We start from the raw sequence: 24,942 nt of genomic DNA on the forward strand, positions 1-24,942 counted from the left end.
CGCTGAGCCTGCGTGTCCAGAGCCTGTGCGCCGCAACAGGAGAGGCCACAACAGTGAGAGGCCCACGTACCAAAAAAAAAAAAAAAAAAAAAAAATTCTACAAACAGTAAATGCTGGAGAGGGTGTGGAGAAAAGGGGACCCTTGTACACTGTTGGTGGGGATGTAAATTGGTATTGCCCCTATGGAGAACAGTATGGAGGTTCCTTAAAAAACTAAAAATAGAGCTACCGTATGACCCAGCAATCCCACTCCTAAGCATATATCTGGAGAAAACCATAATTCAAAAGGATGCATGCACCCTGATGTTCACTGCAGCACTATTTACCATAGCCAGGGCATGGAAGCAACCTAAATGTCCATCAACAGAGGAATGGATAAAGAAGATGTGGTACATATATACAATGGAATATTACTCAGCCATAAAAAGTAACAAAATAGTGCCATTTGCCAAGACGTGGATGGACCTAGAGACTGTCATACAGAGTGAAGTAAGTCAAAAAGAGAAAAACAAATATAGTATAATATCACTTATATGTGGAATCTAGAAAAACGGTGGAGATGAACTTATTTGCAAAGCAGAAATAGAGTCACAGATGTAGAGAACAAACTTATGGTTGCCAAGGGGGGAAGAAGGGTGGGATGAATTGGGAGATTGGGACTGACACATATACACTACTATGTATAAAATAGATAGCTAATGAGAACCTACTGTATAGCAAAGGGAACTCTACTCAGTGCTCTGTGGTGACCTAAATGGAAAGGAAATCCAAAAAAGAGTGGATATATGTATATGTATGACTGATTCATTTTGTTGTACAGCAAGAAACTCACACAGCATTGTAAAGCAACTATACTCCAATAAAATTTAATTTAAAAAGTTCAGGACTTCCCTGGTGGCACAGTGATTAAGAATCCACCTGCCAATGCAGGGAACAGGGGTTCAAGGTCTGGTCCAGGAAGATCCCGCATGCTGCGGAGCCCGTGTGCCACAACTACTGAGCCTGCACTCTAGAGCCAGCGAGCCACAACTACTGAGTCCGCGTGCCATAACTACTGAAGTCTGTGTGCCTAGAGCTTGTGCTCCGCAACAAGAGAAGCCACTGCAATGAGAAGTCCGCACACCGCAACAAAGAGTAGCCCCTGCTTGCTGCAACTAGAGAAAGCCCACGTGTAGCAACGAAGACCCAATGCAGCCAAAAATAAATAAGTAAATAAATCAAAAAACAAAAAAATGAGTCACAGGGATGAAATATACAGCATGGGGGATATAGTCAATAGTAGTGTATGCTAACAGATGGTAACTAGACTTATCGTGGTGATCATTTTATAATGTATAGAAACATGAAATCATTATGTTGTGCACCTGGAACTAACATAGCGTTGTAGGTCAATTATACTTCAATAAAAATAATAATTATTATTAATATTTTAAAAATAAAACTAAACTAGAAGGGAACCTTCCTTAGGTAGAGGACATCTAAGAAAAACCTACAGCTAGCTAAACATTAAGTATAATGTTGAAATGTTAAACATTTTTCCCAAAAGATTGGACATAATAATTTACTTCCTTATTATCTCTTGGACCTGTCCATTCCTCTCCATCTCCACTGCCACTACCCTGGTCTAAGCTGTCATTACTTCTTATTTAGCCTGTTGCAGTAACTTTCTAACTGGTCTCCATAAAACCACTTTAGCCCTTTCCAATGAACCATTCTTCAAATCGTAGCTAGAGGAATCTTTGCAAAACATAAATCCATTCAAGTCACTCCTCTGCTTAACAGCACTCAGTGGCTTCTCATTGCCCTTAAAATAACTGCCAAACTCCTTAACGTGGTCTGTAAGTTCCCAGCTGCCTCACCAGTCTTACTGCATATCACTTTCTTCATGTTCTAGCAGGAAAACAGTTTGGCATTTTCTTAAATATGTACTTACGCAATTCAGCAATCACATACCTGGGTATTTATCCTAGAGAAATGAAAACTCACATTCACACAAAAACCTGTACATGAACGTTCATAGCAGCTTTCTATTGGGTGTGGGGGGAGGCGTTGTTAACTCTTACTTCCTAAACTTAGAAGCAGCATATCCTACTCTAGATTTTTTTTTTCCAGTTTTATTGAGATATAGTTGACATACAGTACTGTATAAGTTCAAGGTGTACAGCATATGACTTATGTATATCATGAAATGATTCCTACAATAAGTTTAGTTAACATCCATCATCTCACATAGATACAAAAAAAGAAAAAAAGAAAAAATCATTTTTCTGTTGTGATGAGAACTCTTAGGACTTAGTCTCTTAACAACTTTCATATATATCGTATAGCATTACTAACTACAGTCATCTGTAGCAGCTTTACTTGTAGTAAACCAAACTGGAAACAACCCAAATGTTCATCAACAAATTGTGTTATAATCCAACAATGGAATACTACTCAATAATAAAAAAGGAACAAATTATTTATACCTATGACAATATGGATGAATCTGAAATGTATTATGCTGAGTGAAAAAAGCAAGTCTCAAAAGACTATATACCGTATGATTCCATTAGTATGACAAATAAATGTAACGTGTATTAGGTCAATTGGCAAAATATTAATAAGGTCTGTTTATTAGATAATAGTATTGTATCAATGTTAATGTCTTGATTTTCATCACTGTTGTAAGAGAATGTCCTTGTTTTTTGGGGACACACAGGTATTTAGGAGCAAAGGGGTAGAATACAGCAGTTCAGAAAAAAGTCTATTGGAGAAGAGGATGATAAAGAAAATATGATAAACTTAACATTTGGGTCTAGGTAAAAATGAGAATTCTAATATTCCTGTAACTTTTCTGTAAGTCTGAAATTATTTCAAAATAAACAGCTTAAAAAATAACCCTGTAGTATTGGCAGGTTATAGATTAGCAGGAAGAGACCATATATAAGCACACATACCTACTCACTACTTTCTGATTTATTTAGCCAAGGAAACAAAGTTTAGCAGAAGCCAGGGGGCTATACAAAGCAGGAACAGATACAGCACATCTTTTCTGGCTTTCTCCATGTCTCTTGATTCCCTGTGGGGTGTACAACTACTGCTGACACTCTTCACTCAGTGAGTGTTCCAGAGCTGATAACATAGCCAGTCTCTCACACTAACACCCTTTTATATTCTGACTTAACTTCATCAGCATCCTCTTAAGGAATTTACACTAAGACTATATGAGCTTACACTTAAGGGACTATCAGAGTGTTCTAAATTAGAACACCTGCATGTCAAAGAGTGAACCAAACTGATCAGCAGCAATGGTACTTCCTCATCGTGGGAGGGGATGCAGAGCTAGTGGCCAGGTGGCTCTGAACAGTATCTCTGCCTCCAGCTTTCCCTATTCTCCACAAAGATCAGAAGAGATTGGGGGGAGATTAGATTCTTTATCTCTAAAGTAATTTAGGTTTATACATTTAAAAAATATATTTATTTGGCTGCATCAGGTCTTAGTTGCGGCATGCAGGATCTTCGTTGTGGCATGCGGGATCTTTCATTGTGGTGCGCAGGCTCCAGAGTGCGTGAGCTCAGTGGTTACAGTGTGTGGGCTCTCTAGTTATGGTGTGCGGGGTCAGTAGTCGTGGCACGTGTGGACTTAGTTGCCCTGTGGCATGTGGGATCTTAGTTCCCTGACGAGGGATTGAACCTGCATCCCCTGCATTGGAAGGCAGATTCTTAACCACTTGGACCACCAGGGAAGTCCCTAGGTTTATACATTTTTAAAAGGCAAAACAAAAATGGGGATATTTTTTCATTTGATTACAATAATCGGTTCTTAAAGAATGCATCGATAAAACGATTGGATTAGATGCTTTTTTAGTTCCACAGCTCTGTGATCAATCCTAGAACCACCCTGAGCTGAACAGCTATGGTATGAAGAACTTAACTTTTTTTTTTTCTGGTACAACGACCAAGGTAAGTATTTAACAGAATTACAAATCAAGGCTGGAGAGCTTCACCTGCCTTAAGTAAATGCATTTATCTGAAATACTGAATGATTCCTTCATTTAACAAAGAATAGGGGCTTCCTTGCTGGCGCAGTGGTTGAGAATCCGCCTGCCAATGCAGGTGACATGGGTTCGATCCCTGGTCTGGGAAGATCCCACATGCCATGGAGCAACTGAGCCTGTGTGCCACAGCTACTGAGCCTGTACTCTACAGCCCACGAGCCACAACTACGGAGCCCTCGTGCCTCAACTACTGAAGCCCATGCGCCTAGAGCCCGTGCTCTGCAATGAGAAGCCACCGCAATGAGAAGCCCACGCACTGCAATGAAGAGTAGCTCCCACTCGCCGCAACTAGAGAAAGCCTGCACGCAGCAGCAAAGACCCAACACAGCCAAAAATAAATAAATAAATTTATTTAAAAACCCCCCCAAAATAGCATCTACTTTGAGGAGCACCATGATCCCCAGGCTGTAAGAGCTTACATTCTAGTATAAGGAAACAAGGCCACTGCTCAATGAAGTGAAAGGTCATAAAAGAGTGCAAAACCATAATCCTCTCAAGATTCAGAGATTGCAGACAGCAGGAGCCCATCAGAGTTGCTGGAGCAGTGGAACTCAATTTGGCTGTTGCGTGCTTTACTGCAGGCCCAGGGTGTCACATACAGAGCCATGAAAGATAACTGCAACAGCCTGTGGATCCAGGCCTTGGTAGGTGATTTCTTGCAGCCTTGTGCATAGGTCTGTGTTTGGAGCATCAGCCTGTTATTGAGGCATCCTCACCCTGCCACCAGCTCCCTCTCTGCTTCTTCCAATCCCTCCCGGCAAACCACTAAGGCTCTCTGCCCTTAGTGAGTGTCTGATTCTGTTCCTCTTTAAGAGGTTTTCCATAACATGTCAATGTTACGGAAATCTTATTGTTTTTTCTTGGAGGAAAGCTATTAGCATCTTTTCATGTGTCTGTTGGATGTATGTATGTCTGCTTTGGAAAGATGTATATTCAGGACCTCTGCCCAATTATTAATTGGGTTATTTGTTTGTTGGTGTTGAGTTGTATGCGTTCTTTGTATATTTTAGATATTAACCCCTTATTAGATACATTGTTAGCAAATATTTTCTTCCAAAGCCTTTTGATTTTGTTGTTAGTTTCCTTCATTGTGCAAAAGCTTTTTAGTTTGATGTAGCTACATCAGGGAAATAGAAATAAAAACCACAATGCAATATCACCTCAGATCTGTCAGAATGGCTATTATCAAAAAGCTAGCAAATAACAAGTGTTGGCGAGGATGTGGAGAAAACGGAACCCTTGTGCACTGTTGGTGGGAATGTAAATTGGTGCAGCCACTATGGAAAACAGTATGGAGGTCCCTCAAAATATTAAAAATAGAAGTACCAGACAATCCAGCAATTCCACTTGTGTATTTTTGCAAAGAAAATGAAAACACTAAAAGAATGAAATCTTGCCATTTGCGACAACAAGGATGTACTTAAAGGGTATTAAGCTAAGTGATATACTTCAGACAGAGAAAGAGGAATACTGTATGATTTCACTTATATGTAAAATCTAAAAAACAAAACAAATAAACAAGTAAAACAAAACAGAAATTAGACTCATAGACAGAGAATAAACAGGTGGTTGCCAGAGGGGAGGTGGTGGGGGAGATGAGTGAAATAGGTGAAGGAGATTAAGAGGTACAAACTTAACCGTTACAAAAGAAATGAGTCACAGGGATGAAATGTGCAGCTTGGGGAATATAGTCAATAATAGTGTAAATATTTTGTATGATGGCAGATGGTAACTAGACTTACTGTGGCAATCATTTTGTAATGTATAGAAATATCAAATCATTATGTTGTGCACCTGAAACTTGCATAGTATTGTAGGTCAATTATACTTCAATCAATAAATCTGTCTATTGATAGAGTAAAGAAACACGACAACAAAATGCAATGCATGACACCTGACTGGATCTTGGGTTGGAAAGGAAAGCCAGCTATAAAAGATATTATTTTATTGGAACAATTGTTATAATTTGACTATGGAGTTGATGCTATTTAATATTATATAAATGTTGGATTTCTTGAGTGTAACATTATGATTATGTAAGGCAGAATGCCTTTGTTTTATTAGATACAGGCTGAAGTATTTAGAGTTAAGTATCATGATGTCAGTACTTACTTCCAAATGATTCAGCAAATATAGTTATTCAGAGAGAGAGAGAGAGAAAGCCACCGAAAGATAAATAAAGCAAATGTGCCAGAATATTAAAAACTGGTAAATCTAGGCTGATGGTATACAAGTGTTTATTATTTTTTTCCAATTTGTTATATAGGTTCAAAATATTTCAAAATAGAAAAAGGGGCGGGAGAGGTTCAACATAGGCTTTCCAGGTCAACCAGGTTTAGAAGGTGAATGGGAAAACACAAGCAAAAACAAACACACACAAAAGCAGAAAGGGTTAGGGACAGCTCAGCTCATCTATCTTTCCTTTTGTGTCCTGAGTACTAGAACCTTTAGTCTGATCAAATGGACAAGACTCTGAGAATTATGTTGTACTTTACAGCTATTGCCTGTATTATATATAAAAATAAAACCACAAAATCGGCAATAGTCATAGAGGGCATTTGGGGGGAAATTTGAAGATAGGCTGTATACTAAATAGTAATATTGTATCAAGGATAATATCCTTATTTGTGAGAATGATATTGTGGCTATGTAGGAGAATGTGTATGTTCTTAGGAAAGAAATGCTAAAATATCTGCCATTTACACTCAAATGATTGGGGAAAAATTGTGTGTGTGTGTGTGTGTGTGTGTGTGTGTGTGTTTAGAGAGAAAAAACCAACATGGCAAAGTGTTAACAACTTGAAGATTTTGAGAAAGGGTGTGCGGCTATTTATCGTAATATTCATACAACTGTTTCATAGGTTTAATATTGTTTAAAATTAAAAGGTGGGACTAAAATCAACTACATGTCAATTAAAAAAATGTTTTTTAAATAGGTGGGGTAAAGTTTCCACATTTCCTTTGGTTCTCTTTACGTGCTGCTAATTGGTTTGGCTTTCTTTTAAATTTACACTTTTGTCATATCTTCCTCCTTGTCCCCTTTCAGCCTAACAAAAGGATATATAAATGAAAGACCTATGCATGTTTCCACATAGAAAACTCTTCTCCAATAAGATAGTTATTGCTTTAAGATAGAAATGAGTGAGGACAGTATGCAATAGTAGAAAAGTATAGGTTTTATAGTAAGACTCAGGTTCAAATCTTGGTTCCAAAAATTATTAGTGGTGTGACCCTGGAAATGCTGCATTTGATCAGGCACGCAGCAGTTGTTTAATGATTGGTAGAGATTTGAGAGTAGGTAGTAGTAATTATTATTTCAAGGACACTGGTTGAAGACAGTAAATTTTCTTGATATTTCCATTCTGCAATCACTATATCATCTGCCCCTTCCCACCCTTAAACTGATAAAAAAGGAATCACAACATTAACCTACCTCAGAAGGAATGTCACAAAGTATAAAAAAAAATTTTTAATGACATTTATAATTAAAAATTCAAGGCAGCCAACATTTATTGAGCCCATACTTTATGGGCACTGTGCTAAATGCATAGTTCTTGCCCTTAGGGAGTTTACCACTTAGTGAGGGAAACACGTAAATACACACTCAGGTGTGTACAGGTGAACTGCACTAAGTGCTAAAATAGAGGCACAAAGTATTATAGGAATACTGAGAATGGAGTAAGCAGCTCATTCTCACAAGGATTATCAGCAAGTGCTTCATAGAGGAGATAAAATAAAAGCTAGGAATTGAAGCATATATAAGATTTCAACAGGTACCAAGGGGAGCAGGTCATTTCAAGTAAAGGAAATGGTTTTAGGGACTTCCCTGGTGGCACAGTGGATAAGACTCTGCGCTCCCAATGCAGGGGGCCTGGGTTCAATCCTTGGTCAGGGAACTAGATCCCACACGCATGCCGCAACTAGGAGTTCGCATGCCACAACTAAGGAGCCCACCTGCCGCAACTGAGGAGCCTACGTGCTGCAACTAAGGAGCTGGTGAACCACAACTAAGGAGCCCGCCTGCCACAACTAAGACCCAGCGCAATCAAATAAATAAATAAATAAATAAATAACAATAAATAAAAGAAAGTGGTTTTAGCAAAGGTACAGAGAATGAAAGATCATGGTAGGTTTGTAAGGGAATATGTATTTGGTATGGAATAGCTAGGTCTTCAGATGTGTTATGAAATATAGGGGATGAGAATGAAGGAAAAATTTGGAACTGTATCATTGTTTTAAAAAAATGGCCCTGGGGCTTCCCTGGTGGCGCAGTGGTTGCGAGTCCGCCTGCCGATGCAGGGGACACGGGTTCGTGCCCCGGTCCGGGAGGATCCCACATGCTGCGGAGCGGCTGGGCCCGTGAGCCATGGCCGCTGAGCCTGCGCATCCAGAGCCTGTGCTCCGCAGTGGGAGAGGCCACAACAGTGAGAGGCCCGCGTACCGCAAAAAAAAAAAAAAAAGAAAAGAAAAGAAAAAAAAATGGCCCTGAACACTATCCTAAGGAGTTTTTGCTTAATTCTGAGGTCTATGGAAAGCCTTTGAAATTTTCTAAACAGAGCAGTGACATGACTAGCTTTATGTTGGCCAAGTCAACAAATGTACTTTGTTGGATATGGTGGAGGAGAAAACTGGAAAAATAAAACTTTTGTCTGATGTTTCTCTTCTAGGTGACTGGGTGGATAGTGATTCCATTAATGGAGACGGAGAACACAAGAAAGTACCTGGATATTTGTGGGGGGTGGGGAGGTACGGAAAAGGAAATGAAATCAGCTTTGGATATGTTCGGTTTAAGTTGCCCAAGGAACAACTCATATGCAGATGCACAACATGTGATCGAATATTCTGATAGTTTGGATAACTGTTCAGCAAATATTCACTCTTTTTGCCCTCTTACTGTGGGCAGAATATACTTCTGTGCCCTACTGATGTGGGAACTTATGTTGGTGAACCTGGGGCAAGCAAAGCCTTGAAATATACTTGCTCAGTGGGGCTTATGTTTGTGAGCTTCAGATAACACCATGAGAAGATCAGGTCCTGGCTAGTTCACTGGTCTAAGATGGATAAGAGACATATGGAGTACCCAGCCAGCTTGCCAACTGCAGCCTGCAGTAGAGCTGCTCCAGCTAGACCTATAAGCATGATAATAAACACTTATTATTGTAAATCACTAAGTTTGGGGTAGTTCATTAAAAAGAATAGCTGAACAAGGGAATTCTCTGGCAGTCCAGTGGTTAGGACTCGATGCTTTCACTGCTGTGGGCCCAGGTTCAATCCCTGGTTGGGAACCTAAAATCCTATAAGCTGCGTGATGCAGCCAAAAAAAAAAAAAAGAATAGCTGAATAATAATACTGTATATTTAGAGCATGAAAAATAACTAGAGATAATACCTCCATCAGTTCATGGCATAAACAACTGTAGTACTCTAAAGTAAAAAGAAATCCCCTAAACACTCTCAGGCAATTAATTCCCTCAAGGATTCCATATTAAGCAGCATTTGATGCACAAATCAGAGTGTTTCATGTCCAAGACTTTTAAAAGAATTAATTCAGTCATTTCTATAGTTGAGAAACATACTGTAGAGCAGTATTATGTGCTAGGCATTGTGCTAGGTTACTAAGGAGGAAAAGAAAAAACTTAAAAAGATCAAGTATCTACTATGTGACAGGCACTGTGGTAGATGCTTTACAAAGATGAACATATTTAGTATTCAAAGCAACCACGTGAAATATATTATTTTCCAGGTCCCATCCCCAAGAGATTATGATTCAGTAGTTGGGAAGAGTGCAGGAGATACAGAACATGCATTTTAAACAAAGCTCTAGGTGATTCTGATGCAAGAGATCCATGAATCACACTGAGAAATACTGAGTGAGAGAAAGAATGAATTTGTATGATGGTAAGTGGCATGCATTTTTCAAATTTATTCTTCCCAACCCATTTATTACTCTTACATCAAGCCATGACAAACAGACATTATTATTCTCCTTTTATATATGGTTAAACTGAGGCACAGTCAGGCTATATAACTTGGTTTAAGGTATCTAGTTAAAATGTGACAGTGCCTGGATGTATAAATCTAAATATCTACTAGATATCTCTTGATGCCCTATTTAAGTTCAAGCTCAACATATTCCAAAAGAATTAATCATTTTCTCTACCCAGCCTCTGCCCCAAACACAAACACATCTGTTCCTCCTCTTCATATACCCAATCTCAATAAATGGCACCACCATGTACCCATTTATCCATGCTAGAATTCTCCTTTGCCTGCAATTTCACCTTCTTTTCTTAAATTAATTTTTTTTTTTTTTTTTTTTTTTTGCGGTACATGGGCCTCTCACTGTTGTGGCCTCTCCCATTGCGGAGCACAGGCTCCGGACGTGCAGGCTCAGCGGCCATGGCTCACGGGCCCAGCCGCTCCGCAGCATGTGGGATCTTCCCGGACCGGGGCACGAACCCGTGTCCCCTGCGTCGGCAGGCGGACTCCCAACGACTGCGCCACCAGGGAAGCCCTTAAATTAATTTTTTACTGAAGTATAGTTGAATTACAATGTTGTGTTAATTGCTGCTGTACAGCAAAGTGACTCAATTATACATATATATACATACTTTTTCATATTCTTTTCCATTATGGTTTATCAAAGGATATTGAATATAGTTTACTGTGCTACACAGTAGGACCTCGTTGTTTATTTATTCTGTATATACCAGTTTGCATCTACTAATCCCAAACTCCCAATCCAACCCTCTCACCTTCTTAATAGTTTTCATATTTGCTGTTTCATATCCACCCACACTACTACTGACTTAACAATAACAGCTTCATTTATTGACTGCCTACACCATATCTAGCACAGTACAGTAACCCTTAGATCAACTCTGTGAGGTGGGTAATATTACTGTCTCCATTCTATAGATGAAGACTCTGAGGCTTAATAGCTTTGATTTGATGTCCTTTTGCCTCTATACAGATAAGTTCTAGTCAACAGCTCAGCTTTTCCTCTCATCTTTCCTAGTTCTTCTCTCTCCAACTAGTTCTAGAACACCTCCTCTTGTTTATTCTACTGACAAATGAAACTTAACAAGATGAAAACTAAACCTACAGCAAACTTTTCCTATTTTCCTGTTATCATCACTGGCAACTTCACAGTTTTGTAGTCTTTAGTGTTGAAGTTTATAAAAGGAATCATGTTGTAGTAGAAAGGAACAGGAAAGAAAGTTAGAATCTGACCTGAATTTACTATTTGATTTCACATTTTTCTAGCTTTCAAGCTCTAAACTCTGTGCTTATTAAGTTTCCTTAAATACAGAATGAGGTTAAGGGTAATACTAACTCATGTAGTCTTATATGGGAAAAATATAATATATAGTGTTAAATCCATTTCTGAAGGAAAAAAAATCTCTCCAATGTGGCACACTCATAAGTTGGTACTCCAATATATCTTAAACCCATAATCTGGATAATCTTTGTCAGTCAAATCAATCTCCTGCTCAAGTATCTGAAGTGGCTATGTCTTATCTACTGAATAAAATGTGAACTGAGCTCTGCAGACACCCGACACCCTCAACCATACCACTGCCTATTCTTACACCACACTAGCTTTACTCTATGAAACAATCCAACGGAGTCATTTGGTTCACAAGCATTACAGCTTCTTATTCCTCAGCCTGCTCCCATTCTGTCCCTTCTATATCTCAAAGCCCTCTCATTTCTTTTACCAATCCTTTCTTTTTATAAAGAAAGGTATATTCCTTTCTTTAAGATCCAGGTTGGTAGCTAACAAACAACTAGATGTCTGGATCAAAACAATGAGTGCATGCAGTTCAAAACAAAGGCACCACAATGAGACCGGTAGGAGGGGTGGACTCATGATATAATCAAATCCTGTACTTCCCAAGTGGGCAACCCACAAACTGGAGATTAATTATATTACAGAGGTTCTCTCACAGGAGTGAGAGTTCTGAGCCCCACGTAAGGCCTTCCAGCCCAGGGGTCTGGCACCATGAAGAGGACTTGGCTTTGAAGGCCAGCAGGACTTGAACGCAGAAGCTCCTCAGGATTGATGGAAATGGAAACTTCGCTCTTAAAGGGCATACACAAAATCTCATACACCCTGGGACCAAGGGTAAAAGCAGTAATTTGATAGAAGACTGGCCCAGACTTACCTGCTGGTCTTGGAGGGTCTCCTGGGGTGGGGGAGACCCTGGGGACATAGACAATGGTGGCAGAAACATCAGGGAGCATTCATCTGCATGAGCTCTCCTGGAGGCTGACACACCTTGGCACATCAAGACCCGGCAGAACGGAACAGGCTGTAGGCTCTACTGCTGGGATGCCTGAGGCCAAAAAACAAACTGGATGGGAACATAGCCCCACCCATCAGCAGACAGGCTGCCTAAAGACTTCCTGAGCCCACAGCCACCTCTAGACAGCTTCTAGACACAGCCCTGCCCACCAGAGGGCCAAGACCCAGCTCAACCCACCAGGGGGCAGGCATCAGAACTAAGAAAACTATAGTCCTGCAGCCTGCTGCAGGCTAGACACTACCCTGGGACCAGCTGGCCCCTGGCCCTTGGGTGATGAGAGGGAGTGTAATCCTGGGACACATAGGACGTCTCCTACAGAGGACTACTTTTCCAAGGTGGAGATACATAACTAACCTACCACATACATAAAAATACAAATAGCAATTTAGAAAAGATGAGGAGACAGAGGAATATGTTTCAGATGAAGGAACAAGATAAAACCCCAGAGGAAGAACTAAGTGACATGGAGATAGGCAATCTACCCATGAAAGAGTTCAGAGTAATGATCGTGAAGATGATCAAAGAACTCAGGAGGAGAATGGATGCACTGAGTGAGAAATTAGAAGTTTTTAACAAGGAATTAGAAAATATAAAGAACAACCAAACAGAACTGACAAATACAATAACTGAAATGAAAAACACACTAGAAGGAATCAGTAGTAGATTAAATGAAGCAGATGAATGGATCAGTGAGCTGGAATACAGAGTAGTGGAAATCACCACCGCCAAACAGAATGAAGAAAAAAAAAAATGAAAAGAAATGAGGACAGTTTGAGAGACCTCTGGGACAACTTCAAACACACTAATATTCACATTATAGGGATCCCAGAGGAAGAGAGAAAGGGCCTGAAAAAACATTTGGAGAGATAGTAGCTGAAACCTTCCCTAACCTGAGAAAGGAAATAATTACCAAAGTCTAGGAAGCACAGAGTCCCATACAGGATTAACCCACAGAGGAACACACTAAGACATGTAATCAAAATGACAAAAATTAAAGATAGAATATTGAAAACAACAAGGGAAAAGCAACAAATAACATACAAAGGAACTCCCATAAGGCTATCAGCTGATTTTTCAGCAGAAACTCTGCAGGCCAGAAAGGAGGGGCACAATACACTTAAAGTGATGAAAGAGGAAAAATCTACAATCAAATAATACTCTACCCAACAAGGCTCTTGTTCAGATTTGACAGAGAAATCAAAAGCTTTACAGACAAGCAAAAGCTAAAAGAATTCAGCACCACCAAACCAGCTTTACTACAAATGCTAAAGGAACTTCTCTAGGCAGAAAAGCAAAGGCCACAACTAGGAACAAGAAAATTATGAAACGGAAAAGCTCACTGGTAAAGGCAAACATACGATAAAGGTAGGAAATCATCCAAACATATAGCTAGTAGGGAGGTTAAATGACAAAAGTAGTGAAATTATTTGTAACCACAATAAGTGGTTAAGGGATACACAAAACAATTAGATGTAAAATATAATATCAAAAAAAGTAATTGTGGGGCCTCCCTGGTGGTCCAGTGGTTAAGACTCTGTGCTTCCACTGCTGGGGGTGTGGGTTCGATCCCTAGTCAGCAAACTAAGATCCCACATGCTGTGTGGCATGGCCAAAAAAAAAAAATAGTAATTGTGAGGAGAAGAGAGTACAGATGCACGTTATCTAAAATGCATTGGACATTAAGAGATCAGCAACTTAAGCATATATATATACAGACTGCTACACAAAAGCCTCACTGTAAACAAAAATCTCTAATAGATATATGCACAAAAAAAAGGAATCCAAACATAACACTAAAGATAGTCATCAAGGACTTCCCTGGTGGTGCAGTGGTTAAGAATCCACCTGCCAATGCAGGGGACACGGGTTCAAGCCCTGGTCTGGGAAGATCCCACATGCCACAGAGCAACAAAGCCCATGCGCCACAACTACCAAGCCTGTGCTCTAGAGCCTGCGAGCCACAACTACTGAGCCCACGTGCCACAGCTACTGAAGCCTGTGTGCCTAGAGCCCGTGCTCCACAAGAGAAGCCACCACAGTGAGAAGCCCATGCACTGCAACGAAGAGCAGCACCCGCTCACCGCAACTAGAGAAAGCCTGTGTGCAGCAATGAAGACCCAACACAGCCAAAAATAAATAAATAAATAAATAAATAAAGATAGTCATCAAATCACAAGAGAACAAAAGAAAGGGGAAAAAAGACCTCATAAACAAATCCAAAACAATTAACAAAATGGAAGTAGTAACATACCTATTGATAATTACCTTAAATGTAAACAAACTAAATGCTCAAACCAAAAGATATACACTGGCTGAATAGATACAAAAGAGGACCTGTATATATGCTGCCTACAAGAGACTCATTTCAGATCTAGAGACATACAGACTGAAAGTGAGGGGACAGTAGAAGATATTCCATGCAAATGGAAATCAAAACAAAGCCAGAGTAGCAATATTTTTATCAGAGAAAGCAGACTTTAAAATGAAGATTGTATAAAGAAGGACATATACATAATGATCAAAGGATCAATCGAAGAAGAAGATATAACAATTGTAAATACATAGGAACACCTCAATATATAAAGCAAATGTTAACAAACGTAAAAGGAGAAATTGACAGTAACACAATAACAGTGGGGGACTTTAACACACCCCACTATCCCATCCCCACTTCTGTGGTCACCTTGGAAAGCAACAACCTGGAATCACAGTGAAAACCACCAGCTTTGCAATCACCTGATGGATTAAAGCTCCTTCAAATGCCCATTCCCAGAGAACTGTCATTATTTGACCTGTCTGGTGGTTCCTTGGAAGGCCCCACTCATAGGCTGTCTTTATTTGATCTGACTTGGAGCTTGCCAGTGCAAACCATCTTTTATCCCAGAGAAGCTTGTCAAAAACAGTCATAGACAATTGTTTAACAGTGCAGCTGCCTGAGGCAGTAGACAACAGGGCAAATGAGAGGTTCCAATAAACTAAAATGAAAAAATTAAGAAATGAGATGTTTATGGGGGCTTTGAAAAGCTCAGGTATGAACCGTGGTATTGAAAAGGCCATACACATGTCCAGGATTGTGCACATGCTCAGGAATGACATGAAAAGGCCCTAAGATCACAATTCTGGGTACCCTTGAGAGTTTGCATAAGCAAGGAGCAAGCAGAGTTTTAAACTGTCTGGCTAAGTGTTGATTGCATACCCTAAATTGCATACAGAGCCCCTTACCATAAAGTGCAACACCTATTGGTTTCAGGCATACAGGGAAACTTCTGTCATTGTTTCAGGAAACCATATCTAAAGAACTAAAGGAAAGTGTGAGAACAGTATCTAACCAAATAGAGAATAACAATAAAAAGATAGAAATTATTTTTTAAAGGAAATCCTGGAGCTGAAAAGTACAATATTGAAATGAAAAGTTCACTAAAGGGGTACAATCGCAGGTAAGAATCAGCAAAACTGAAAGATAGGTAAATTGAGATGATCCAATCTGAGAAAAAGGATAGAAAAATGAATGAAAACAATGAACAGAGCCTCAAGAGACCTGTGGGACACCAGAAACCCCTACAAAAAAATCCCCCCAAAAAACACACAACATACTCCCTAACAGTTTTCACAGAGGAGAAGAGATAGAAGGGGCAGAAAGAATATTTGAAGAAATAATGGGTGAAAACGTCCCAAATTTGATGATGAACAACAATCTACACATCTATGAAGCTCAATACATTCTAAGTAGGATAAACTCAAAGAGATCCACATGTAGATGTATCATAGTCAAATTGTCAAAAGTTAAATATAAAGAGAGAATTTTGAAAGCAGCAAGAGAGAAGTGACTTGTCAAATCCAAAGAAATCTTAATAACATTTGATTTCTCATTAGTAACCAGTAATGCCAAAAAAAGTGGGATGACATTTTCAAAGTATTGAAAGAAAAAGACTGTCTATCACAAATTGTATATCCAGCAAAACTATCCTTCAGAATGGAAGGATCAACTTCCATCACTACTGGATGAAGAGCTCCATTACTCGCACCTAAGTGTAAATTATTAAAACAAACAAACCAACAAACATAACCTAAAAAAATTTTTTTTTAACCCCAGTCATTCAAAGACTTTGGAAAAGGTCCAAAGAGGAAACAGCAAATTAAGAAATACGTATTCAAGAAAAAATATTTGGTAGGAAAGGTGAAAATCTGTGATATTTCAAGAAAGACTGCTGCCTGCCTCCCTCCTCCTAGTTCAGTGAGGTGAGACTCCACTCCAGACTGCTGCAGCCAAGAACATAGGGCTATTGCTTCTCTCAGCTACCAGCTATAAGGCTTTCTTCCTGGGAGAATCAGGACATCAATGTTTCTCATACTGCCTGCAGCTATCTATTGCTGAAGCTTAGTCCCAAGTGAGTGTGGTGGAGAGGTAGGGGGTTCCCTTCTTTTATCCAACCTCCACTCATGGAATGGAGACCCTATTTTGGGCATGGCACACTGAGAATACTTGAGGAGCTGCAATATAAGGGAAGTGAAATTTCAAATCACAATGAGATAACATTTCACATCAACTAGGATGGTATAATAAAAACAAAGCAAAACAAGAGTTGATGAGGAAGGATTTAGAAAAATTGGATCCATCATACATTTCTAACATGTATAATGTAAAATGGTGCAGTTACTTTGGAAAACAGTCTGGCAGTTCCTCAAAAGGTGAAACATAGAGTTACCATATGACCCAGAATTTCCAATCCTAGGTATGTGCTTAAGAGAACTGAATGATTTTGTTTATATGAAACATCTAGAATAGGCACATCTATAGCAACAGCGTAGTAGTTGCCAGGAGCTGGAGGGAGGGAAGAATGGGTAGTGACTGCTAATGGTTATGGGGTTTCCTTTGGGGTGATAAATATATTCTGGAGTTAGTAGTGGTAGCTACTGTACAAGGTTATGACAAAAAATCCATTGAATTGCATACTTTAAAACTCTAATGGTGAGTTTAATGGTATGTGTATTATATCGAGAGAGAGAATGAAAGAAATAGTTACTTTTTACTTGGAACTTTGACATTATGGCTTAGGAGTTTGAAAATCACTTGGTCAACCTTAGGCGGTGTCAACCATATGCGGTGTCAACCATACACTAATAGCTTACCTCAGTTCCTGTTTCTCTCCAATCCCAAGCCCGACTTCCCCCTGGCCACACTTTGCAGTCCTTATAGATTTTAGTAGAGCCGTGTACTTTCATTTGCCCCCATGAGAGGGAAGCAATTTCAGGGGAAGACATAAGGAACTTAATTGAACTCTGAAATTAAAAGAAAAATATACTAAATCAGTTTTAAAGTAAGGTTGAAACAGCTCCAAAATACAGGAGCTATACTATAAACAGAATGTATTTCAAAATATAATGCTGTATACAAATTATAGTAAGCCCTGGTCCTCTATGAGTTAAGAATCTTTCTCATTTATGTGGTTGTCACTTCTTCTCCAGAGGTCTAAAAAGTGGAATGTTTTTCTTGGGATCCTGAATCATCCAACCATGGAAACTAGATACTACAATTACTTCTCAGACGCTGGAGGGAATTCTCCGGATTTTTTTTTGTTTTTGCGGTACGAGGGCCTCTCACCGCCGCGGCCTCTCCCGTTGCGGAACACAGGCTCCGGACGCACAGGTTCAGCCGCTCCGCGGCATGTGGGATTCTCCCGGACCGGGGCACGAACCCTGCATCGGCAGGCAGACTCACAACCACTGCGCCACCAGGGAGGCCCCTCAGGATATTTTTGAGAGATAAAATTAAAGGTGGAGATTTACTTCAGCATGATGGAGTGAGGAAGTTGACAAATCCTTTCCCTAAAAGCAGGTATAAAGCTGGACAAAACTGTCAAAATAACAATTTGGCCCTCTGGAAATAATATTAAAGACATACTGCAAACTGAAAAACGCTTATTCATGAAAACCACTGAACTTCAGATAAGAACAGTAAGATGTTTTGTTGTTCTTGCCTGGGATTACTCCCATGCCCCTACAACAGTTCTGTTGGCACAGAGGTTCAACTTGATTGGGGCAGGGCGTGAAAACCAACAGTCTTGCTGCTAAGGCAGAGGAGGCTCACTTGATTTAGAGCATTTTCAGTTAACCTGGTGATTTCAGTGGCAAGTAATTATGGATGGCAGGTGACTCTGCTTCCTTAATATTGTAAGCCTGTTTGGAACAAGCAATGGATTGTCAGAGTAGACAGGGATTTAAAAGGAATTCCCAAGAGGTGCTTGATAAGCTCTCTATCCAGAGTGGAGCAAAGGCTGTGAGCATATGCATCGAAGACAGGAATAGGCCTAAGTCATGGAAATGTTCTGGGCCAATGGAGCCTATAGAACATGCAAGGTGAAGAGGTGAGGGGGCTTAGAAGGACTCAGAAGAATGTAAGAGCCAGGGAAGAGATGAAAACATCTGAACATTGAATGTACTCCTCAGCACACACACTGATCCATCAGTAGAGAGGGTTAAGTCTTACTGGCTTGAGGTGTTTGAACACAATCTTTGGCTGTACACTAAGATATATAGGCACAGAGGAGACCCCCTAGGAAGCCAAGCTTAAAAGTAAAAACAAGGGGAACTCCCTTACGGTCCAGTGATTAAGACTTGGCACTTTCACTTCTGGGACCAGGGTTCAATCCCTGGTTGGGGAGTTCCCGCAAGCCATGTGGCACGGACGAAAAACAAAAAAAGAGGGAAAAAAAAGCCCTTAATACAGATTTCAGTGGCCACACATTGCATGGGAGACAGAATCCACAGATTTAGTTTAGGCAAGTGACTAAACAGAAACAAACTAAGAACAACAATGTAGGGGGAAAATCCAAATCCAGACTCTATAATACATTATCTAAAATACCCAGTTTTCAATAAAAAATTACAAGACATGCAAAGAAACAAAAAAATGTGCTCACACTCATCAACTGAAACAGTATCTGAGCACTCCCATATATTTGATTTAGCAAAGACTTCAAAGAAGCTACTCTAAATATGCTCAAAGAACTAAAGGAAACTATTCATAAAGAATCAAAATTATGATGAAACAGAGGATGGGCAAGTTAGGGGGATGGGATTAAGAGATACAAAATGCTCTGTATAAAATAGATACGCAACAAGGATATATTGTATAGCACAGGAAATTATAGCCATTATCTTGTAACTTTTAGTGGAGTATAATTTGTAAAAATACTGAATCACTATGTTGTATACCTAAAACTAATATAATGTTGTAAATCAACTATACCTCAGGGACTTCCCTGGTGGTCCAGTGGTTAAGAATCCGCCTTCCAGTGCAGCGGACACGGGTTCCATCGTTGGTCAGGGAACTAAGATCCTGCATGCCGCAGGGCAACAAAGCCCGTGTGCTGCAACTACAGAGCCTGCATGCCACAACTACAGAGGCTGTGTGCTGCAACTAAGACCCGACGCAGCCAAAAATAAATAAATAAATATTTAAATAAAACTATACTTCAGTGTAAAAATTATGACAATGACTCAATGAATATAGAATCTCAATAAAGAGATAGACATTTCAAAAAAGAATCAAATGGGAATTCTAGCATTGATAAGTACAATAGCTAAAAGGTGCTTGATTCAGGTTTCTCCAGAGAAACAGTACCAGTAGACTATATATATTAACAGATTTATTTCACAGAAGTGGCTCATGCAATTGTGGGGATTGGCTAGTGCAAAATGTGCAGGGCAGGCTGGCAGGCTGCTCTCAGGCAAGAGTTGTCATTTCCGTATTGACGTGTTATTTCTTCTTCTTCAAGGAAACCTCACTTTTCCTTTTGCGGCCTTTCAACTAATTGAATGAGGCCTTCCAAGAGTATTGAGGATAATCTTCTTTATTTAAAAGTCAACTAATTGTAGATGTAAACTAGGTCCACAAAACACCTTCATAGCAGCACCTAGATTAGTGTTTGATTGGATAACTGAGTGCTATAGTCCCGCCAAGCTGACACACAAAATTAACCATCACAGTCCACCCCTTGTTAATATGGTACCTATATACATGTCCTTAAACTGTATTTAATCTCCAAATAAAGACAATAACAAAGTGATATTTCTCCCTAATATTAATAACTACTAGCCTATTTTTAAAATGTGTAATATAACAAAGGACATAAACACACTATCTTTGGTGCTATGGGAGGAAGACACAAATTTATAAAACATAATTCTTGTTGAGAAGTTAATATTACACTAGAGGAGAGAAGACATATGCAAATTACTAACAGTTTTTTAAAGGTGACTTTTAAAAATTACAAGGTTAACTTTTGAAAAGTGGTATAAGGAAATTGTAATGAACTGTTATGAGGGTTGAGAAAGACTTCTGTACTAGTCTGCTAGAGTTTCCATAGTAAAATAACAAAGACTGGGTAGCTTAAACAACAGAAATTTATTTTCTCATAGTCTGGAGACTGGAAGTCCAAGATCAAAGTGCCAGCAGGGCTGGTTTCTGGTGAGACCTCTCTTCCTGGCATGCAGATGGATTCTTTCTTGCTTTGTCCCCACATGGCCTTTTCTCTGTTCATGAGCACTCTTGATGTCTTTTCCTTTTCTTATAAGGATACCAGTCCCATTACAGCCCCAATCCTCATTTAACTTTAGTTACCTCCTTAAAGGCTCTATTTCCAAATATAGTCCCATTGAGGATTAGGGCTTCAACATATGAATTTTGGGGAGGCACAGTTTGGTCCATAGTAGCTATCCTATGGCAGTACTACACAGTCTTGATTACTGTAGCTTTGTAGTCACTTTTGAAACCAGGAAGTGTGAGACCTTCAACTTTGTTCATCACTTAAAAAACCGTTTAGGATATCCTGGGTTCCTTGCACTTCCATATTAATATTAGGACCAACTTACACATTTCTACAAAAAAGCCAACATAATTTTTCTTTCAGTAAAAATAATTATTTCATCAGAGAAATTGGTTTCAGCCATGCTCTTAAGAAATAAGAATAGACTGATGCATAACGCTTAAGAAAAAAGATGGTAAGATACTTCTAAAAGTGTTTCTTCAATGAATACAATTCTATTGCAACAGAGAACTCAGTTATCATTAAGAGAAAGAACCAGAAAATGGCTGGATTAAATCTTGTTTATTACTTCTTTTTATTTTCATACATTTTCCTATGAAACTATTTTGAAGACCATAGATTCCTACTTCTGTTGACATTTAACAGTTTTTTCACTACATATAACATATCCATATACTTCTAGAAGTATTTCTTGTAAAAGTGAGTTTTAAGCAAACCTAAGTAAATTTGCTCATTACTAATTAGGAATTCCCAAACTGGCTCCACAATTGAATCCAGTTCACTTCAATATATATTTGCCAGGATTACAATATCTGTAAAAAAAATTGTGTGACAAATGCAAAGATAATATGTTGGGGAGACAGAAATATGTATAAATTATTCCATTATAAGGCAGACTGTTATCAATGTAATTTGACAAAATTGAAGGCTAAGCCATTAAATTTTAAAATCAAAGCATAATTACATTCAATTAAATGCAGAAATATCTTTTAGAGTTCAAGAGTTTTCACAAATGTATAAACTTGCTAGTCATGGAACAGAATGTATCTCGAAATTTCCCTTGTGCACCTTTCTAGTCAGTCCCCTTCCAAGCTCAAAAGAAGCTTTTGATTTCTATTCCCATATATTAGCTAGACCTTCATATTGATGGAATTTTACAGTACCTACTCTTTTGTGTCTTTCTTCTTTCACTCAAAATGCTTTTGAGATTCACCTATGTTGTAATATATATCGAGTGTGTATCAATCTGAGTAGTAGTCTGTTGAAAGACTATATCACAATTTATTTACTCATTCTTCTTCTGATGAGCATTTTGTTTCTTTTTGCTATTTTGAATAAACTAGTCACTAATTCTGAATGCAAAACTATTTTGTCTTTTCCCCTAAGAGAATGTGAAATTTGAACTATCTTAAAAAATTTCTTATTCATAAAGAAAGACTGAGTGTAGGTAATTTAATGCTTATTTAAAGGCTTCTTTATGGAAGTAGCAATAAATCAATTACAGTTTTTTTTTAAAGCTACTTTTTTTTTCTATCTTTACCTTTTAGTCTGATATATATAATGCAATTATTTAGCTACGTAAATTGGGATTAAATTCTTGTAACCCACAAATTCTCTTAGCCCAAGGCAAGAAGAGGCGGTGCTTATCATTTATTTTTTTTCCAAGAACAGACTTAGTGAAGGTATGACCTAAACCTTGCTTTGTAGTACAACATCTCTCATCTTTTGGGTGGATATAACTTTTGATGCCCAAGGACTTTGTTCTAATGCCAATCTTGATTACAAAAGCAGAAACTCTAACCTTATTTATCAGTCCCCGCTTTGAGTAACAGTGTCAGCACTGAGAAAAGAAAAAAATTATATAAAGCTTTTTTTTTAGAAAGTTATATTTACAATCCCATGGGAGAGCAGGTGAGGTGCTGGAAAAGCTGAAAGCGAAGAGAAAGAAAGGAAAGAGGCAGGGGGGCAGTGTTCAGAAAATGATATAACTAAATCTTTCTTTTGGTTTGAAGGTTTTTTTTCCATCAAAATTCATTCACAAATATATGATTTTATTTAATATTGTGTACTGCCTTTCATTTAAGGTCAGTTAAGTTATGATCTTATGAAGATTTTTGTATCTTTGCAAAACCGATAAGTTCTGGGTCAAATTTTTCTTAAACTGGGGTCTTCGGGGCCCCAGGTATAGAGATATATATACTTGGGAGTTTGAGAGTTCTACCAATATATTTCAGTTTATTTATTTATTTTTTTAATTGAGGGATAGTTGATGAACAACATTATATAAGTTTCAGGTGTACAACACAGTGATTCACACTTTTAAAACACAATTTTTAAAGGTTATACTATATTTACATCCATTATATTGTAAAATATTGGCTATATTCCCTGTTATACAATATATGTTTTAGTTTAGTTCTGTTTCATTTCAGTGTTGTTTAAAATATTTTACTACACATTAAGACCTCTCTTTTGCTATGATAATTCATCACATTTTCCTAAAGTGAGACTTTTCTTTCTTTTTTTTTTAACTTTTTTTTTAAACATCTTTATTGAAGTATAATTGCTTTACAATAGTGTGTTAGTTTCTGCTTTATAACAAAGTGAATCAGATATACATACACATATATCCCCATAAAAATATGGAATGCTTCACGAATTTGCACGTCATCCTTGCGCAGGGGCCATGCTAATCTTCTCTGTATCATTCCAATTTTAATTGTGCTGCCAAAATGAGCACTTTTTAAACTTTTCTATTGTGGCACAATATACATAACATAAATCTTATCATTTTAACCATTTTTAAGTGTGTAGTTCAATGGCATGAAGTACATTCACATTGCTGTATAGACTTTAATTACATCAGTATTTCTTAAACTGAAATTTTCAAGAGTATTTGTAAATTTTTTTCTTTTTTATAAAATTAATTTTTATTGGCATATAGTTGCTCTACAATGTTGTGTTAGTTTCTACTGTACAGCAAAATGAATCAGCTATACATATACATATATCCCCTCTTTTTTGGATTTCCTTTCCATTTAGGTCACCACAGTGCATTAAGTACAATTCCTGTGCTATACAGTATGTTCTCGTTAGTAATCTATTTTATACATAGTATCTACAGTGTATATGTGTCAATCCCAATCTCCAATTCCTTCCCCTCCCAGTATTTGTAAATTTTAAAAGAACATTTTTTTCCTTTAAAAAGGGTTTGTAGGGACTTCCCTGGTGGTGCAGTGGTTAAGAATCCGTCTACCAAAGTAGGGGACACAGGTTCGAGCCCTGGTCTGGGAAGACCCCACATGCCGTGGAGCAACTAAGCCCCAGCACCACAACTACTGAGCCTGTGTGCCACAACTACTGAAGCCCACATGCCTAGAGCCCATGCTCCGCAGCAAAGAGAAGCCACCACAATCGCACTGCAATGGAGAGTAGCTGCTGCTCGCCACAACTAGAGAAAGCCCGCGCACAGCAACAAAGACCCAACACAGCCAAAAATAAATAAATAAAATTTTAAAATAAATAAATTAATAAAAAGGGTTTGTAATTTTTTTTTTTTTAAGTTTTTTGCTGCACCCCACTGGTATGTGGGATCTTAGTTCCCCGACCAGGGATTGAACCCTCACCTCCTGCATTGGAAGGCAGAGTCTTAACCATTGGACTGATGGGGAAGTCCCAAAAAGGGTTTGTATATTATTTGAGATTAAGAATCAGTATTCTAGGTAATAAAGTCCTCTTATATAATTTTTTTCTCTTGATAAACGAGTATTCTTTCTTTCTTTAGATAATAAGTCTGATATAGAACATTACAGTTTTTTCCTTTTTTACCTAGAAATGCAGAACAAAATTCAGTTTTTAATTGTGGTAATCATTTTCTCTGTTCCCAATATAATTACTTGCCTATATATTTCTTTATTTTCCTCTAATTATAAATGGTCCTATTTTAAATGGTTTATATTATACTTTGAAATTCTTTTTAGTAAGTAGATACTATATAAATTTTAAATGCGCACTGAAATTTTTGGCTCAAAGTAGTAAACTATCAA

General features: G+C 38.4%; 1 protein-coding gene across 1 annotated transcript in view; it reads right to left on the reverse strand.

Moving 5' to 3' along the window:
* The window catches only part of AAMDC (adipogenesis associated Mth938 domain containing), a 32,929-nt gene that overhangs the window by 7,002 nt on the left and 985 nt on the right, over positions 1-24,942 (reverse strand). The window contains exon 2 of the mRNA XM_007455301.1: positions 17,478-17,627. Coding sequence (XP_007455363.1) covers positions 17,478-17,609 — 132 coding nt within the window. The 5' untranslated portion in view covers positions 17,610-17,627. The remainder of the gene's footprint in view (positions 1-17,477; positions 17,628-24,942) is intronic.

Source organism: Lipotes vexillifer, unplaced genomic scaffold (genome assembly GCF_000442215.2).
Source record: "Lipotes vexillifer unplaced genomic scaffold, Lipotes_vexillifer_v1.1 scaffold276, whole genome shotgun sequence".
Taxonomy (NCBI): Eukaryota; Metazoa; Chordata; class Mammalia; order Artiodactyla; family Lipotidae; genus Lipotes; species Lipotes vexillifer.